At 42.5% G+C, this 19,982-nt stretch overlaps 1 protein-coding gene across 1 annotated transcript in view; it reads right to left on the bottom strand.

Annotated features, from left to right (window-relative positions):
• Positions 1-1,722: 1,722 nt before the first annotated feature.
• The window catches only part of DAAM2 (dishevelled associated activator of morphogenesis 2), a 189,048-nt gene continuing 170,788 nt past the window's right edge, over positions 1,723-19,982 (bottom strand). The window contains exons 24-26 of the mRNA XM_031045644.2: positions 17,577-17,708; positions 9,432-9,602; positions 1,723-7,541 (exon numbers count right to left, since the gene is read on the bottom strand). Coding sequence (XP_030901504.1) covers positions 7,326-7,541; positions 9,432-9,602; positions 17,577-17,708 — 519 coding nt within the window. The 3' untranslated portion in view covers positions 1,723-7,325. The remainder of the gene's footprint in view (positions 7,542-9,431; positions 9,603-17,576; positions 17,709-19,982) is intronic.

Below are 19,982 nucleotides of genomic sequence, written 5' to 3'. Positions count from 1 at the left end.
CCCCAGAGGGCCAAGCAGATTTCTCCCAGAAAGCTCCATGTCTGCTGTGGCAGAGATAAAATCATCTTTGTTTAAACAGAAGCCAAAGGTTAAAGAAAGCAAAAACCAATTAATAATAGATGCTTAGCTCTTCCCAACAAGAGCAAAGAGCTCCCCTTACTCTCCTCCTCAATTCCAGTTGTTCAGGGCAGCTAAACCCCAACACTAGTTTTGGCTCAGAAAAAGCCATGAGCCACTTACCTTGCTTCTGTACAGCAATGACACTGACCACAGGGAAGATGCCAAGTGAGAAGATAGGCTTCTGTGTTGGACCCACCACACAGGGCAGAACATCAGTCCCTCGCTGCATGCTTCACATCAGTCAGAACATTAAAGACAGAAAAATCTTGATAGAAGTCAGGCAAGACACCTCTATTGTTGTTCAAAGCAGACAGAATTCAAATACCACTGTGTTTCATCTCCAAAAGGGGGAAAGGTGATGGTTTAGTTTCTTCTCCACAACTGAATTTCAGAAACATCCATTTGCCTCTGTAAAGCAATAACCTCATAACCACACTTTTACTGAAGTCTGAACCAAAGGAAAACTAAGACACCTTTTAACAAATATAAAGAACTTTCTCACTCAGCACTTAAAACTCCCATCTGCTACCTATTGGTCCTCAGCCTGTGCAAGCAATTATCCCCTGATTACTTCTGCTCATTCGTAATGCTCTTCCCACCTGAGAGCCAGAATCAACCTGCTGAGGCTTGCTTTGTGGTTCCTGGAAACCCAGGTACTGCAGGAATGTACTGCACAGCCAGCAAGCCTCCCACTGTAAGCTAGGCATGAGCTTCCCCGGAACTCACAGTTAAAACATTGCCTTTTGATGGGCTGAAGGTAAACATGAGAAGTTGTGGCTTAAGGATGAATTTTATCAGCACACTATTTCCATTAACAGACAGGGAGATACATGTGTAAATGAAACAGCTGCATACATTGCATCTAAGATGAAAACAAGGTTCTGCCCAAGCTGCAAGGAATTCCTCAGCACATCTCTTGATTCAGCTACAAATTAGCCCTAGCCTTGGTGTGCCTCCTGCTTGCCCTGTGTCCAACTTCTCTCACATCTTTCCTCCCACACCCCTGAAGTCTTCACTCTTCATGCTGGTTTTCTTGGCTTCTTTTCAGCTAGCCTTATTTAATTCCTTCCTTTGAAGCAAACCTCTCCTGCCCCCTCCTCCTTTGAGTCACCTCTTACCTGAGCAATATCCTGACAGCAAGTGAACTTACGGCCAGTGTTGCAGCCATGCGCTCCCTTCCTCTCTTGGACTAGTTAGGATCAGACGTGGATTATAAATTCTTAGATAGCAAGACTGTCTTAATTTTATTTTTTTTTTGTAAGTGACGTGTTCTGAAAAAGCAATGAAGGAGTGCTTTATAGTCTTTTTAAGAGGACCCTTGGATACCTGGTAACCTGGAGGCTCCACAGTTAGCTTTTTACCATTGCAAAGTGTGGGGAGGATGTGCTTGTGTTCCAACATGTTGCTTGTTCCCCCAGAACAACCTGTGAAGTTCCTCACCAGCTATGCAGTGACAATGCCATCTAAGGAGTTGTGTGCTCTTGACCAAAGAGAAAGATCTATAGTTTAGCAAAAAAGTGCATCCAGACTCCACCTCACCTTTAAGTCTTTCCAGCAAAATGCACAGAAAATGCAACTAAAAAAAAATCTACTGAGACACAGTGAGGGCAATATATCTTTAATTTTTTCTTTTGTTTTTTAGTATTACAGTATATTCTTATAAAAAGATACAGATAAAAAGGACACTACAGGATTTGTACATTTAATTCACTTGTAGTCTTAAACTGACTAAGAAATGAGGATATGCCAAGGCATTACAGCAGCACAGAATGACCTTCCACTTCAGTAAGCAGCACTGTACTTCTAGCTTGGTGGGCAGGGATGCCTTCCAAAGTGACCTGTGAGTTTCAAGGTGAGCAGGCTTGCAGGGGAGGAGAAGACTGAAGATGGGGATGGTTTGGAAGGGAGGTGTTGAGCACAGAGCTGCTCAGGTACCTGCCTTCCCCTTACAATTCTCCTAAAAACTTCAAAGGTTTTTAAAAAGCCTGTTTAAGAGCAAGTATGGAGGTGGTGGTGGGGACTAACTTGTCATAGGAGCTTTTCTAGATCACTTGGGTGAGAGCTCCTAGTGATGGACAGCTAAAAGGACCAAGCCCTTCATGAGCTCTGTGGGACATCTTGTAAACGAATGGGATTGCTTAAAGAAAATATTTGATCCAGATTCTGCTCTGAATTATGCTGGTGCAAACCCAGACCAGCTTGTGCTGGTTACAGTGATCTATTCTACATTACCACCTGGAACAGATTTGGAAGTATCCAGACTCTCTTCAAGAATCAAGGTGTCAAAACACCATGCTAGACTAATGGCATCCTTCTCAGCAGGCACAGCGAATAAAATCTGGCCAGCTTCAGGGGATACTGGTCATCAAGCCTACTACTTAGAGTAGTAGATAGCTTTTTATTTATACATATATAAATTCTATGTTTGTTGGTCAAATTGTGTTACCCAGGTTGGCCTCTTCAATCTCTGATAACAGAAATGAAGGTGGCCAGTGGAGGCTACCTGTTTGGACTGCAAGCAATCAGAAATCTCCTACGTGAAGGAAGGAGAACTGTCCTGATTTGTCTCACCAGCATGTTAACTCTGGTGAGAAGTTACAGGGCATGAACCACTTCTGCCCATCTATCGAAGCTTCTCTGACATTATGGAAAGAACCATGATCACTGGGTGAAGAGTGATTATGCCCAAAGCAAAAAGAAAGCTATTTCTTGCTCTCCCTTCCCACACCAAGACTGTTCACATGCATCCCCTTGCCTAGCCTATCTTGCTGCACAATAGCCAAGTCAGCTGTCTGGCCGGTGTAATGCCCTGGCATGGTCTCAATAGTCTTTGCTGTAAGGCAGTGTATACATACAAACATAGCAAACTAAAATGAGGCAAAATAAATAGAGGTGTCAGATTTACAAGTTCCCGTTAGAGATTCCTAAAACCTTTTTTTTTATTTATTTAAATCATTTAAGCCCCAAACAAACAAACAAACAAAAAACCCAAAACAACCAACCCAGAAACAAAACTGCATATATCATGTACATCATCAACTGTACAACTGATCTCCTTTCTCCTCACAGAAACTTCTGACACAAGCTTCTCCTATGCAACCCAGCTCAGAGTGTGAGCTTTCCTAAAGAAGAGGAAAGATTCAGCCAATAGGGCTGATCATTATGGAAATACCTGCTCCACAGTCTCCTACCAGGGCCCTTTGCAATTCCTTTCCCTTCCTCAGACATTGTGAACACATTACAAGATGCTTCTGAAGGACTCCCAGGCTGTCTCCTAAGTGGGGAGTCTCTCACCCCTGAACACCAGTCCTATTTCTGCTGTTGAAGGGAAACAGTGCCTGGACAATAGCTGTGCTGCAGGGCATGGAAGGGCCTGCCCTAAAGTCACTTTACCTTGTAGCATTTCCAGAGACAGACTGAGTGACTCAGACCAATGGCAGTAAGAGGGAGTTCTTCAGTCTTTTCTGGGATCATCCTAATGCAACTTGCTTAAGAACAATGCAGAGACGCAGAGGCAAGTGAATGAGCACTAGAACTCTAGGGTCAAAGTCTGGAAAGCTAGAAAGTACCTCATCTTCTAGGTGTGAAAAACTTCATCATAAAGTTAGCAATGACTACATTTCTGCAGGAAGCAGAACAAGCCCTCAGTTACACCCTTTTTTCTCTGATCTCCTCCTCCTCCGCTTATTGCCAAAGGTCGAGTGATTTAACTTAAAATGCTGGTGCTAGGCACAGATGCAAGGACAACAGCAGACCCTAGCTTTTCTCCTGCTCTCAGTGCAGTAATCTCTATGTTATACAAAGTCATGACTGCTTGCTATACCTGCTCAGGCTCTGCTAGCAGTAGAGGACAAGAAAATAAGATTTTCCTTTCTCCTTCAGCCCTCGGCAACTGTATCACCACTGCCCATGAAGAACAGAGCGTAGATGTACTTGCTGTACCCAAAAGATGAGAAGCAAGAACAAACTTGGCTTCAGCAAGAATGTGACTCCAGGCCCTAGAACACGTCTAATTTTTTCCTTATCATCTGTGTGGCTAGCCTCATCTCATACAGTAGGCCTGTTAATGGGCCTCTCCACTTGTCACCACTTGTATGAAATCACTGCTTGCCTCAGTGTGTAACTGAGTTTTTTCACAACCTTCTTTATGAACATTCACCATAGAGCCAAGAGCCAGGGGGAGGGCTTCCCAACACACTGAATGAAGCCTACAGCCACCACCACAGATTCAAAACTGGAGTCTGGGGCACTGGGGTGCTGAGAAATTTGAGCTGTAATGAATCAGGAGCATGACTCTGAGCTTTCTGTCTGTCCCAATAAGTATCCCACAGCTGATTTACAGGAGTTGCACAATCTTATTATTTGCATATGAGTTAAGGAGGTGACAAAACTACAGCAGCTTTCTTTGACTCTGTCATTGCGGCTGGAGCACCGAGTACCATCATACAGGATCTCTTTGAAATCAGAGCTGAACTGTGTACACAAATGGACAGAGGGCTTATCATTCTCTCTGTATTTGCTACCATCTGTGGCCTGGGAAAGTGACTTCAGTTTCAAAAAGCACAGCATAAAACTGATTTAACAAATACTGGGGCAGGGATAATGCTATATTTATAGTCAAGGTTTTTGTCCTGAGGTGTTCTTTGACAGCACTGCCATGCTGACAGTTTGCCTTACCAAACAAGTACCTGGTGAGCAGCAAGCAGTCGTAAGTTGGACAGAACCATGAATCTCATCATCTTGCACCAGGGCTGACCTTGGCACTACACCTGAATTTCTGGGCGAGTCCTAAACCCAGGAAGAACAAAGAGAGGAAAAAACCTACAATGTTCTAATCCCTAAAAGCATAATCTTTGGAATTCAGGGATTATCCAAATCTAAACTCAACTGTATACCAATTTGGCACATATTACCACCTCTCATATGGCTTATGTGGCATAGGTTATATGGCATGCTTTAAAACAAGACAAACAAAAAGGGCTGGGATATAGCACGTCTACTTCAGGGAGCAGCAAGGAGCTTATTAATATAATTTACAAGAGACATTTCTAAAAATCCATTTTGTAATTTAAAATAAAAATGCGTTAGAAAGTGAGTGTGTTTCTTAAACTTTCAAAACCTTTATGAAATACAGTATTTTGTCTACAAGGTGCTTGTGTCCGCTGCAATGGGCATTGCTGTTAATAGCTAATCCTGGAAGGGGAGTGGGATAGTAAGGGAGGAGAATGCACCCAGCTCTTGTAAGATACCAGCTCTTTACGATGAGTATTATACAGAGGCGCGGCAGTCTGGAATGTCGTAAATAGGGAAATTCTGGGGTGGAAGACTCAAAATTCAGTAAACAATGAAATATTAGAGTTTAACAATTCTGACTTTTTTTTTTCTTCTTTCCATAGTTTACATAATTATTTTACTCTCAAAGTGTTCAGAAAACCACCACAGTTTGCTTCTCCAATAGTGGTAGTATGTAACACTGATCAGGCAGCGTGCTTGGCAGAGGAAGTTCTGTTCTGCAGACTTGGTGCAGAGCCTGAGGTTAAGTGACATTCAGAGAAAAATCAAACCAAATGACTAAAGTGACAAATAGAGCTCTTTTCACTTCCCTGGGATTCCTTGGCATTTTGTGCTGTTGACTATTGATGCAAAGTTTGTAGATGGTGGGTCCCTCTTCTCAAATGTTCTCTCTTTTCTTCCTGTCTATGAGGAAGACTCCATCACAATTTATTTTTTTTTACTCTTTTCTTTCTCCAGGGAAAATAATTAAAAGACAAGATTATTATTATTTTTTAATATAAAAAGCAGCCCACAACAGCCCACACAGTCCAATCCTTTTCCTAGAGCCATAGTCACACAGAATTCAGGCCTCTTAGTGTTCTTTGCTTTCAACTGTGTGCTTCATACATGCAGTTTAAATACAAATTTGTTTTTTTTCTTATGAAAACCCATCTCCAAAGCCTGCTTGGTGTACACAGTTCTATGTCTTCCTGGAAAATGAAGATTTTTTCCTGTTGCTTCCTGTTTTCATTATGGAACCTTCTATTGATTCATTCCAAGTGATCTCTTCCAAATAAATCAGGCTGTGAGCTCCATGGCTTTCCTTTGACACCATCTATAACTTACTGAGTTAGGTGATTCTCTTAGGTGGGAGTGGGTGTGTGTAGTGAAGGTCAGCCTGTTAGACGAGTTCATGTCAACAGAAATTACAGCTAACATCAAGTGGAAATCTCATTTCTTGCAGCTAGTGTCTGTTTGCTTTTTGTTGCTTGTGACCTGTGGATGACACTATGGAGCTCCTGATTTCCATTGGACAGCACTAAGAAATCTTGCACAAACAGGTAAGAAATGTTCTGCTGTTTCCCTCCCACCCTCCAGCAATGACAACAGGCTCCACAGTCATCTACTTGTAACTGCAACGTGGCAGTGGCTTAGTTTTCTAAAGAGAAGCCAGAGCTTCTTTCCTATGTTTGCATTTCATAGCTTCAAGGCTCAACCATCAAGAAATTCCAGAAAACTGCTTCTAGAAAATCAGAATCCAAAAGACTTTCACAAAGCATTTTATGTTGATCCTGATTCTTGAATTTCAGCCTCTTTCAGAACTTGATTACTTCCTTCTGAGCATCACTTGCCTTGGACAGTGTAGCCCACACAAGAATACTATACAGAACATGAGATCAAAAGCATTTTTTCCTGTGCTAATCAATGGCTTATAAAATCCAGTTCTGGAAAGGAATTGGAAACATTGAGACCCACATCTTGATCTTGAAGATGTGACAGGTGTTTATAGAGCTGCTCTGAAATTAGTCTTGCTTGTCAGCAAGGTGGAGATGGTGACTAGTTTTCACTTTGGCACACAGAAAGTTATCTTTCTCCAGCTGTGAGGCAGTCTTGCAAGGCCCAAGTATTTTCTGTCATCACCACGAGGCCTCTGATGACACAATAAACTCCCAGAAGCAAATCTGTCAGCTCTGCATGGCCCAGTCACAGGCCCTGCTGGCTCCACAGAGGCACTTTTATAATGATCCAAAATAGGAGCACAGAAGAGGGATGAAAGGAAAGCTGATCATGGGAAGGTAACATCTCTAGCCAAAGACCAAAGAAATCCTTTGGGGCAGCTGTCAGTCAGGCACCATCACACACATTCATCTTCCTTGTTTTGTACTTTTTCATCACCTTCTTTTGGTTGATTATTTTTTTTCCTCTTGTAATTAATAATTTAGCTTTGTCACCACCCGCTCCCGGCTTGTCTCTAAGCCTTGGTTCCCCGAGCGCTTGCGGTTACGCTTGAGCTTGGATAAGTCTTTGTCAAAGACTTCACCCGACCTTAATGCTGACACCAGGTCATCAAACTCCCCACTTTCTTCAGAGATGCTTCCAGCTTTTGCTTTCTTTTGTCGCTTCTCTTTTTCTCTTTGCTCTTTTAGCTGTGGAGAAAGACACAGAGCTTTAGGATTAGCTAACCATGATGCCAGATCATCCACAAGGCCATCACCTGTGCCAGGGGTTAACAGGCAACTATGCTGGGTTTCCCTTCTTCTGCACAGATAAGCAAAAAGCAGGAGAGATGAGGAATGAGTAGCATTGAATGTTTGCCTCACAAAGTGTTACCTGGAGCAAAAGAACACATGGAATGTGTATACTGCTGCTGTTTTGCACTAATTTTACAGTAAGATAGTACCAGCCAAAGTAGCTGTGCCAAATAACACTTTACAAGTGGTGCTGGCGTAAGTAATTACGCAGCTTCTGGGGCCAGGCTTGTAGTGACCTTAGTGTGGCAGCACCACTGTGCTGACAATACCTTACCTAATGAATTTAAAGTCAGTTTGAATGTGTCTGTACAAACCACAGTCTCTAGTATAGTGAAATAGCTTTGCACTTGGGGCATAGCTAGCTACATTGACAGGCACAAAGGCTGCAGTCCCACAGAAGGAGGAAAAGAAGGAAGGACAAACCCCAGAAAACCACAAGCTAAACATCCCAGACAATGAAAATCATGTGAGGTACCAAAACATGAACAAAATCCCTATCCACCAAACAGCTCATGTTCGGATGGAGGCTGTGTGTTGCAGTGATGGGAAAAGGAAGGTACATTGTCTTAACTCTGGAAAGAGAAATAGCTTATAAATACAAAGAGCAATGAAACAGGATCGTAGACTTTACAAATCATTGGATAGGTCCAACTGTCAACATGATGCCCTTGATCTCCCTTGGGAGCTTGTGTTTCCCCCTCCCCTGCTCATCTCCAAGATTAGTGGAAATGGCCAGGGATGGATGCAGCTGTCAGGAAGCAGGTCACTTGCTCCTGCATGTTGCAGCAAGACTCTTTCATAAGCAAACTGCAACCTCTCTCATGGTGTATTAGGCCTACAAAACCATCCAAGGACTTTAACAGCAGGCTCCTGCACTTTCCAGGCTGGCTGAGAAGAATTATAGAATCAACAAGGTTGGAAAAGACCTTTAAGATTAAGTCCAGCCATTAAAGGAAGCTTAAATGTAAGTCCTAACTTAGGACTGGATGTCCTGGTCCTGTGTCCAAAAGTAATGCTACTAGCATCCCAGAGTTTTACCTCTCTCCTCTTCTAAAGGATACAAACCAGTACATCTGGCACAGCAAACATTTAAAGCAGCACCTCTGCACAGTGAGGCCACAGCAGGGGGGAAGGAGGCAGGGGACAGCTGAGCTGTTCTCAGGCCTCTGGAAAGGCTGAGTTTATAGGCAGAGGCTCCTTCACACGAACCTCTGGGGATACACATCTGTCTTCCAGGAGCAAAATCAACAAAGCACAAAATGTCTCAAAGCCAGAGACAGCTACTGTAATCAAGGCACTAGGACTGGCCAGAAACACTGACAGTGTGGGCTGTAGCAGGTGCCAGAGCATTTGCTGTGTCACTGTGCACTGTAAGGTGACAGGCATGCAGCAGGTGAGGATGAAGTCTGAGTGGAAGCTGACCAGCTGGCAGGACCAAGGGGATCAGGCTCCCAGAGCTTTTACACAGAGCCTGCAGTGTGAAAGCAGGGTAGTCTGGCACTGGGCAGGGGCAGCACCATCCTGCAAAGTACTGGGCCACAACAGGCAGGGCTAGATTTGGTATCTGAATCCAAAAGAGTAATGTAGGAGCCAAACAGCCCTTGAAAGCTGGCAGGACAGCCAGCAGGAAAAATGACATCATTTGAGAAAGGAATGATGACAAAGAGAGGTGGCATGGAGGGGGGACATAAAACAGTGGCAGGACATGAGCATTAGAACTGGCTTTCTCTCTTGAGACATGAAAAGGCAATGGAAGGAAAAGCCTTCCTGTGCCCAGGTCCTCACCATGGCCTCCATACGTGCCCTGCGCTCCTCTTCTTCCTTTTTCTTCCTCATATTCTCCAGATCTTGCTTGGCCTCTGCAAATGACTGTAAGAAAGTGTCAAAGATGCCAAAAAATTCATCTGGCTGCATCTTGCCCTCGCTCTCTCCAAAATGCTTCAGTGCTTTGGCATACTGTCAAGGGGGCAGAAACACAAACACAATAATTAGGCAAGCAGTTTGGTGAAGACAGAGAGGAAAGCTTATGAGTAACCATACATACAATTCAATACCCTCTGAGCATTCATGCAGTGAGAGCAGAAACTTGCTCCCCCACCATCAACAGAAGTGCCCTTCCTTAAGGCACGTGCCTGTGTCCCTGAAGAAGCTGCATTCCTGGATATCCTTTAGGCAACACGGGCCAATGGTGCTGGAGAGCACTAGCTATCCACTTATACAAAAACCCTATGTTCAGTGCCTGAGTAAGTTCAGAAGTTGACTGCCTAGCCACATCTCAGCTGCAGCTGTGGGACAACAGGGGCATGAAAGACAGTGAGCTAGTGGGGAAACAAGTAGTTATAGCCCATCCTGACTACCAGATAAATAGTTTTAGCCCATCTTTTCCCCTTTCCCCTTCCCCTCAAATTACTTTTTGAATGGCTAGAGTTAGAGTTTGTTTGTTTTTTTTCCAGTAACATTACATTCTGTCCTCTCAGGAGCCTTTTGCTGTGCCATCCATCACCCTGGAGTCCTCTGAGTCAGGGTGCTGCCTGGGAGAGAGGAGACTACGGGCAGACATGGCAGAAGAGTGGGGCAGGAAAAGCAGCCAGGGCTCCCAGGCAAACTTAAAAGAGCATGAATACATCACAAATGGCTTTTATTTTAAAAGGCAAATGTTGAGGCTGCAGAACACATGTGAAGGCAGCCAACTGGCAGGACTTCAGTCACAGAGCTGTCCTGACTGGGATATGGTAAATTCACAGCATCCCCTGGCTCTTGGACATCAGTCTTGCAGTAGTTGTACTCTCTTTGCTCTCTCACACTCACAAGCATGCCTTTCTACTCATCAAAATGCACTCAAATACATGCACATATAGTCTATCAACAGCATGTTCACATGTGCCCAAAGTCCTATATAACCGTACACGTCTAAAAGCTTCATTGTCCAAACAGCTTCTCTCACACAACTTTATATCACAACAGGCAGCACCAGCAACACTTCCCCCCTGGCATTGCTGCCCTGGTATACAGGTCCCTTGGCATTCCCTGCCTGCATGTCATACACCTGCACTGAGCAGCAGAGCATCCTTACAGACCTTAACGTTTACCAAACCCAAGCTCTCCCAAGCTATAGACTGCCTTCAGACTCTCTTGTGTGTGTACTCAGCTCATACTAACACAGCCCAGCTTCCCTTTCCTTAGGCTCGTGATCCTGTAGAATGGAAAAGACAGTAAGAACAGTTCAGGCTCCAATCCCAAGCACAAAATTAGTTTGGAAGCAGGTCTTAGGAACCCCTCTGCCCTGTACCAGGTAAAGCATAAACAATGTCTCCCAGTCAATTGCAGGGAAAACAAATCTCCAGGGAAAGCGGCTTCCTTTTGGGTCAGCCTGATTCAACATCTTCCCTTCTTTGCTTTCCCTGCCAGGCCCACAAAGCAGTTTGAAGCAATAGATTCTTTTTTCTTTAAAAAGGCTTCATTCTCAGCCAGAAACAAACAAAGAAACTCAAAGTATCTGGGAGGAAAAAAAGAAAAAGTGTTGGAAGAAATGCAAGTTGCTTTGAGCTACCAAACATGGCAGGAGCTGAAGGAAGCAGTACAGCAGCAATGTCAGGGAGGGACTTCAGAGTATGGAAACAGCAACAGATTACTTCTCTGATTTAATTCCTTTTCTCTGCAACCTCTGAAGACACACACACAATTATGTAAACCTACTCCCTCTCTCCATCCCCATCTGTATATGTGTATTTGCTCTGTATATAACAGGCATAGGCTGCTTGAATATTAGTAAAGTGCAGCAATCTCACAGTAATCCAAACCAACCAACACCAGCTCTTCAGTAGAGAAACTACAGGCTGTTAATACCACAGGAGGAGATAAATCATCTGCATGTGCTATATATTCTTGGCATGCCTGCCTCAGCGTGCCAATCAGCCAGAGAAGCAAGAGTGCAAGAGAAAGACTTCAGCACAAGCATTGCCATCTTGAACACATAGAGCGCTTGAAGCTCATTGCTAACAGGAGATGTGCTACCTTGAATCTCTTCCCACTTGTGGTTAACTCCTGTGACAACTGAAGATAAGGTGCAAATTAAGAGCAGCAAGTAGAGCTGCCAGCCAGAAGGAAGACTTGTCAACCTCCTGTGAAGTGGAGCTCAGGAGCAGCCTACAGGAGATTGTTATTGTACCTAGTGATGCACTGCCTCCATGCCCTGCATCCCTCCTGTGTAGAGCCAATGTGAATGAGGGAGCAAGCAGGAACTGAGCTGGTTTGAGCCCAAGAATGCCCACAGGGATTTCATGGACTCTTAGGGAGGCTGGGGGTTGAAAAGCAGGGGGTCCTTACCTGGGGCTTTTGGATCCTCCATATATGTAATTCTCCATTAGAGGGTGGTGTTGACTGCAAACGTTCTCCACATGGCCTGTCACCCACCTACCAACACCAGCTAGTTCTTGTCACACTGGCAGAGGGGTTTTTGCCACTGCCTCCCCATTGCCACTCCAAGGGGCAAGTATTGCTGTGCTGGAAAGACCCAGCAGCCTGGCACCCTTCCAGAGACACTCATGAGTGTATGGTGTTGTGGTCTCTAAGCAGCAGCAAATCAGAGGCTGAGATGATGGCTTACTAGCTCACAATCACTGTAAAGCAGTGAAAGATGAAAAGCAAGACTGAGCACTAGATGTACTAAAATAACTACCAAAGAGAAATCTGCACTTCACTGAAGTAAACATTTTCCCTCCGGAAAAAAAAGTTGACTGAGCAGAGGAAGGCAAGTCAGCAGTTCCAGCCTCTGCTGCCAACTCTGCACATAATGTGGCTTGGGAACTCATGCTCCCTCTCTAAGCCTTCCTTTCTCCATTTGTTACAGAAAGGCAAGTGTTGCCCACTAATCTGGTATAAGAAACAGCGAAAAATATCAGTTGCTCACATATGTAGGGCACTGCATCAATTCAGTGCACTACTGTAAACAGACTCTCACTGTATTTTCACTGTTCAAATTGCAACAGACCCCTCTTTATTACTTCTATTTCCCCATAGCTCTGCTCCTGCTATCATGTGTGCTTTTTTAAAGCACTGGTGCCTGGATGAGGGTCAGCAAGCTGCTGGAGGCAGCCTTCCCAACACTGGTATGAAGCCCAGGCTCCTACCTCCTTACAGTGGCTAAAACCACACTGCATGCTTCACTCAGAGCAGAAGAGGCAGCACAGCACAGACCTAGGTGCTCTGGACTCCAGCCCTCTCTTCTGCTCTCTGCCACAGGATCTGTGTCACTCTGTACTAATCACTGCACTGCTCCATGGGCAGATTCCCTGCCAAACAGTACCTGCGCTTTCCACAGCTGTGAAATCTGTATCTAAGACCTCATACATGCAAAATTCTTTGCAGAATTTTGTGATATGCTGTAATAGTGCGGAACAAGGGCTGAAGTTGTTCCTGAAGTCATTTCGGGACAGATGACATGGGCAAAAGCAAGATGGAAAACTATTTCAGCAGGTTTTCCACTGTAATACAGGACTGTATATCTTTTTTTTTCTTCTTTTCATTAAAACATTAATTTCCACACCGTAAGGGCCCCCATGCTCTATGATATAACAGGTCCACAAGCTCAGTGCCGGCTCTGCTTCCTCTGCCAAACTTTCCACTGAATTCATCCTCTTGCCAAAGCAAATCGTTTAGACAGTTGTTTATTTTAAAAAGCCATTTTAGCAGGGAGAGGGAAAACGGGACAGCAGCACACACGCTCGCTGCTGTGCTTGCCAACGAAATGTTAAACAGTGGCAAGTTCTAGAAACGGCAGGAATGGGCCTCTATGAGGAGGAAAAACAGCCATGAAAAAGATTTCCAACTGTCTGTGCTCTCTGCTATTGCCAGAGGAGCCAATGTATGATGAATTATACCATGTAGCCATGCAACACGAATTGTCTTCCCCAGAGAAGTAATCTTGAGTTTGCTGTTATGAAGACTCCAATCTGCCAATATTGAGGCAATTCAAATAAATGTCTGTTTCTTTATGGGATAGATTCAGAATAGTCAATGGAAAGAGCCCAGCCAATTTCAGGCTCAGCACTCCTTGTGTCTACATGCTCTTCAAGAATTCTTCCAGGAGTTCAACAATGACTCTGGCAGCCCCAAAATCGAGATACAGGTACTATAAACATTTCTGATATGTTAGATGCCAACCTGGCCTGAAGCATCTGCTTCTAAGCTTCTAAGTTACCAGACATAGCTTGTAATTCATTTCACAACAGGCCGTTCCTGTTCTCCACTGTGGTGCCAGCTCATGCCCTTTGTAATGCACATTGTCTTGACTTCCTCAGTCTCCATCCTGATCCATTCCTTATTGATAAGCCGCAGTGGCTGACAGAAAATACCAGTCCCCCAAAATGAATGACTGAAGTGCACAATCTGTAACTGGCACTTGGAGTACAGTATTTCTGTGTGCTTTATAGCATTCTGCCATTAATTATTATTTTCTTAAATGGATTTTGGCTTTCATTGCCTTTCTGTTCTTCAAAACAGTTAATATATGTGCTAAGCTTATTAAATGCATGTGCAGAGTCTGAACTCCTTTCTCCATGATGATGAGCACCTGTTTGAGAGGAGCTGTCATGAGAAAGACTGGGGATGGACAATTTTCCTACCCACCTCATCAGTCTTGCCCAGGCAGTGGCCTCCAGCGTGCCTCTATAGAGAGGCTTAGTGTTTAAGGCCAGGTTGGACGGGGCTTTAAGCAACCTGGTATAGTGGAAAGTGTCCCTGTCCATGGCAGGAGGGCTGAAACTAGATCCAGAAGGAACTTGGAAAGTACCTTCCAGCCAAAACCATTCTATGATTCTATGATCACAGGAATGGCAATGCCTGATTGAGCAGTCATTGTTCTTCTAGAAATATCCAAAATGTCTTAAAAACAAGTTTGTTATAAACCAAGCACAAAATAGAACAGTCTAGCAATCTAAGTTCTTACCTATCAGCATTTAAGTATGTTGTAAAACTTCATATAGAGCAAATGTTGCCCTTTTTCAAGTAGGAAAATAAAATTCATACCATGGGAGGTCACTGCTCCTCTGCCTGGGCATTTTCATTATTTCCCCATAGGAAACACAGGGAAAAATATTCACAGATAAAATTCAATCCCATTTTGTTCTTTCTGATGTTAAAAAAAAAAGCTTTTTGTCATCTGTTCAAACGTGTAAAAACTGATGAAGGATTCCAGGGCAGAATTTCGCTTTCTCCTGCCCCACCTAGTTTATGGGAAATGGCAGAAAATATTATCCCTTGATCTAATCTATATATTCCCTTATAAAGTGGCATTGAAAGTGAGAAAAACACAAAAGGAACAAGAACCAGCTGTACTAGAGAGCCTGTTTAAAGAGTCAGTTGAAGTTTTCAATCAGTTCTTAACCAAGCCATCTGTTTACTGCATGAAGATAAGTGCAGTTGCAAGGCTTCCTCTACAAACATGGATGTCTGCATCTGACAACCTGGCCCTTTAAGTTTAAAATATCACTTCCTCCCCATGGTCACTAACTGTAAATGGTCCTGGTTTAAGCAAAAAGGCCAAAAAAAGTACTGCATGGGATTGTGAAAAATGTCCTCTACAAAGAGGGTCAGCATCACACCTTTGTAATGGATTGTTTCCATAAATAAAAGGAATGAAGAAATTACTTTAGTTAAAACTAAAGGCATTAAAAAAAAAAATCCCAGGTTTGAAAAGATAAGTTGTATTGTTTTAAATCCCAGCTGAGGAAACATGGCTCTGATTACCTCGTGGCAATCAATTATCCACATCTATATTTAGAAGGATATCCAACTCCAGCTGTTAAAACTAGAGCTTCATTATTATTAATAAATCTATGAACCAGACCAATTCTTCCTGGGCTCATTAGGATATTTTTCAAAGTCCTCCCTCTTTCACTACCTTTTTTTTTCAATTTGCTTTGAGAAATAAAAAAAGTACAGGACAATCAGATATCTTGGTCCTCCTCTTCCTTTAATTTGGGGTTATACTAGGTTTCCATGGTAAGAAAGAGCTTGTGATTCAACAAGCACAGAGAGCCCATTGAGGTTGGAGGATGTTGTAGGCTTTGTAAAGCACATCTGGTTTGTTGAAAATTTCCAGCTTTCTTTTTGGTTTTTTTTTTCTTTTTTAAGAGAAAAAAGAGGAAAAAGAGGGAGAGGGGAAAAACAGTATGAGCAGTATTGGAGCACTCGTAAGGACAGACAGTCCCCTCTTAGAAGCCCAAAAGCAGCCAGTGGACAACACTTTTTTGCCAGTGGGAGAACCAAAGCCATAGGTTGAGCAGAAGCTGGAATGGCACGTGTTCAAACATAGTAAGGGTGTGTGAGGAGAAGGTAAAGAAATGTTTCCTAAGCATGTTATAGTCATTAAAATAAAACATCTCTTTATGTTGAGTGCTTTATGTTGGCTATGTCTAAAAAAGCATGCAGCAACTTCCAGACATATTGGTCTGTCTGTAGGGAGATTCTCTGGTTATTATTAAAGCAAAAGAATGGTATTTTTCCTGCAACTGCCTGATCAAGAAAAGTTGCACTGCTGTGCTGGACATGTACCACTTGCTGTTTTTTAACCCCTGACTGCCCTTGTAAAGAATCTGTGTTGGGCTTTTGTCCTAGTGCCAAAAGAAAGGACCACCACCATCTTAATATTAAACCAAATACTAAACCAAAAGCAGGTAGTCTAAACCAAAGACAGAGTGAATTCACTTTCAGAAATGTGCACATAACTATAATGAAGTTGAAATATTTACCTAATCATAAAACAGAAGCCCCCAAGTTTTTCTCAGTAAATTTTATGAAGATACAGAATATAAAATACTTGTTTTGTGCAAGTCCATATTACCAACATTATCTCCATAGCAAGGAAATGCAGAATGACATTACTGCAGAGAGACTGGATAAGTTAGGAGTCTTAGTGTTCGATTCTCAGCCTCTATTTTACCTGTCCTTCAAAATTTAAGGCTTACCAATCCATTGGCACAACACAGGTTTTGTTAATAATACAATAGGTCCCTTAATGCTATAAGGATTGACACCAGCTGTGGAAACAATTCAATCCAAAACAAATAACATATTTGCTTCATAAAGCCAAGCACTTTTAACATGCCAGCCAAGAAGGGCAGATTTGCCATTACATATCATTTACTTTAGAACTTGCTCTTCTCAAAAAATTTTCATATGCTTATGATCTTTTCATATAAATTCTTCCTCATTTATCTGAGAGACAGAGGGATTAGTGCCAGACTCCAATGATCAGCAAAGAACAAGCACCTCTTTAGCTGTACAGATCCGGTAATGGAGATGCAGACAGTGAAAGGACAAAATGATCAGGGCAGCACCTGAAGAGTAATATGCACATGGTGCTGGCTGTGTAAGAAGGAACCAAGAATGTCAGACAAACCACGCATGTTTGGGATTTCTATCCTTGCAATGAAATACAGGCAGTAACAGAGAAGTATACATGGAAAAGATCAGGTATTCGGGGTTACCAAACTACCCAGAGGTGTATTTTTGAAGAAAAATGAAACACAAATGTCCCCGGCTGAATAAGCACAGACGAATGAAGTCAGAAGAAGAAGGTAAAAGATATGAAGTCACTATCACTAAAGGAACTCTTTTTGAGAGACTTCTTAAAAGTAGTCCCTTCAACAAAACCACATGGTGTGATATCCTGGTACAGATGTTGCCATCACAATTCTATGGCACACATGGATAATATTGAGAAAGATTAGTAAGAAGTGGGCAAGAGCATTCTTTTAGTCCTAAAATTTATTCTAAATGGCTACGGACTAAATTAGGAAAAGTAAGAAACTTCAACCTAAACCATTTTCAGTGTCTATTACAGTTTTCACTACAGTCTCAGCATCTGGCATTACTGCTGCTGTTTTGATCAGGCTTTGAAACTCCAGACATTTCAGAAAGTATTATTACCTTGTCTCTAGCCTCATTGAGAAGGTCTTCTAATTCTGAGAAGCTAAAACTGGCCACAGTGATGAAATCGCTCATGACGGGAACAAACCTGTCCCCCGATTCCCACATGCGTCTCTTCTGATAATCCAGTTCCTGAAAGAGAAGAAGTAAGAAATATAGACAGGCAAGCATCAAAGATTCTTTGCTGACAAGGAAGGGAGTAGGGAAGCCTGTTTATTTCACTCAGTGCAGAGTATGCTGTGCTTCCGCTCCTCACACATTCATCCAAAGCTATTTATTACTTAGAAACCATTTTCTCTCTTAGTCAAAGGTTTTGCCTTTTCGGTATGAGATGGAAAGTTAAGGTGGGATGAAGTTACGTTTTCCTTTATCCTCAAACAACCACTCCCAAGAATTTCTAAGGCAACTTTATAATTTAAACGTCAAGTATATTAAATGCTGCATTTTTTTTTTCCTGTGCAAAGTGACAAATTAATAGAGAATTCATATTGTGTAGCAAGTGAATTTGGAATTTTTAATAGTGAGTTTCCCTCCATCTTCTCTTCCCATGATGACTCAAAAGCTGTATTCTTGGGGAAATGTGTACACGTGTGAATAATCTATATAGTTCCTAGCTCTGGATCTCCCCTTTAGTTCTCTGAAAAGCACAATGTAGGCAGCAAAAAGACATCAAAATTAGTTCTCCCACTGAAGAACAAGCAGAGAGATGTCAGGTGAAGCATTTGCTAGAACCCTGCTAACCAATATGGGGCTATTATGGTAAGAAGATTTATGAAGAAGAAAAAAAAAACACCACATAAAACCACAGGAAACTAAGCTTTATTTGTCCATTACCTACAGAAAGAAGAGAAAAATAAATTGTAAGATTCTTTCTTTCTGGCTCAAGTTTTTTAGTTTTAAGTCAAGATTACTCATGCTATCTCTTTCCTTACTCTATTCACCATACTTGTGGCACAGAAAGAGCTACAGAGCTCATAAAAATGACCAAGTTATAGTAAGAATGGCAGTCTCCCATGCCTGTGCTTGGCTTGCATGCTGTTGACAGTCTCATGAGGACAAGAAAATAATAATCTGGGCTTCATCTTTATTCTCAGCTGAATAATCAGTGGGAATGTTAAAGCCTTACTTCCTGTATAGGGAAAATCAGCATGAAACAGCAGGTCAAGTTGCAATATGACCTTCTGTTTCCTTTGGAAAAAAATTGGTTTTGTGCTGGCTGCAACTCCAGCTATATCCATGTTTGGTGCTCTGTGTTACTAGTCATCAAAATATTGGTTCACAGAGCCAAATGGATAGGCTTGTAAGCATCTATGCTGAGAAGCTCCTTGGGATATGCTCCACAGTGCCGCTGAATGCAAGGAATAGCTTTGGCCATCAACAATCTAAAATCAAATGTGATATATTTAATCTGGTCTGATGTGAGTTGGAAAGAGAATGTAACCACTACAAGGGAAGACCACAAGGTAGAAAAGTGAAAAGAAATGAGCGGATGGCCAGAGAAAAATCCATATTAAAGAAGTGCTACTTTCTATGCTTTATATTAGATTCTCTTCCCCACTTGTTTTCCAAACACATCACAAGGGATGGTGCCTGGAGCACAACTCAGTTACATTACTTTGCAATGAATTGTCTCTATGTTACAATTAATTTGAATTGGACTTTATGCATACAAGAAATATCACTTCACGTGCCTCTAAGAATCATTCATATTTTTTTTCTCAGCCACTTTTTCCCACTGTAATTTATAAGATAATTTTAGCTGAAAGTCGCTCTCCCCTCTTTTCCCCTCTCCTCAAGCAGGTGGGTAAAACAATTCTGTCATCTTACACATTGTTGAAAGCCATGGCACTTGGGATGTTTCTGAAGAGCAAATTAAGATTAGGTGGTCTGCCCTTCAGTTTCAAATTCAGTCCTCCACTGCAGAATAATTCTTCCAAAATAAAACCCAACAAAACACAAGTAATCAGCATGATTATGTAATCAGCCCAAGTGTCATTCCAGAGAAGAAACTCATCTCTATCTTCTAGAAATGGTATATACTAATCATAACAGCACAACTGGAGAAGCTAGGAGAAGCTCCTGTGGGGTGGGCTGCTGCTTCTCTAGCTAGATTAAACATACAGGCATAGCACTGGTTTCTCAAGCAGTCGTTATGATTTTCTTGCTGTGTGAGAGAAGGGCTCTGCTGACAGAATTCACTTCCTGATTTGGAGAAGACCAAGAACTACTTAGTTGTCTTTCTCAGACCACCCTACTCAAAGGTGACAGCTGCATGCACATCTTGAAAATGACTGTGTCTTATTTTTACAAAGAAGCTTCCAGCCCAGGAAGGCAAAGGGTTAACAGTACCTTTAAGAACATCTGACTGTGAAACTATTTTTAGCTTTCTATTCTTAAGGGACCTTG

Source organism: Melopsittacus undulatus, chromosome 3, assembly GCF_012275295.1.
Source record: "Melopsittacus undulatus isolate bMelUnd1 chromosome 3, bMelUnd1.mat.Z, whole genome shotgun sequence".
Lineage (NCBI taxonomy): Eukaryota > Metazoa > Chordata > Aves > Psittaciformes > Psittaculidae > Melopsittacus > Melopsittacus undulatus.
This window is presented reverse-complemented; position numbering and strand designations above follow the sequence as displayed.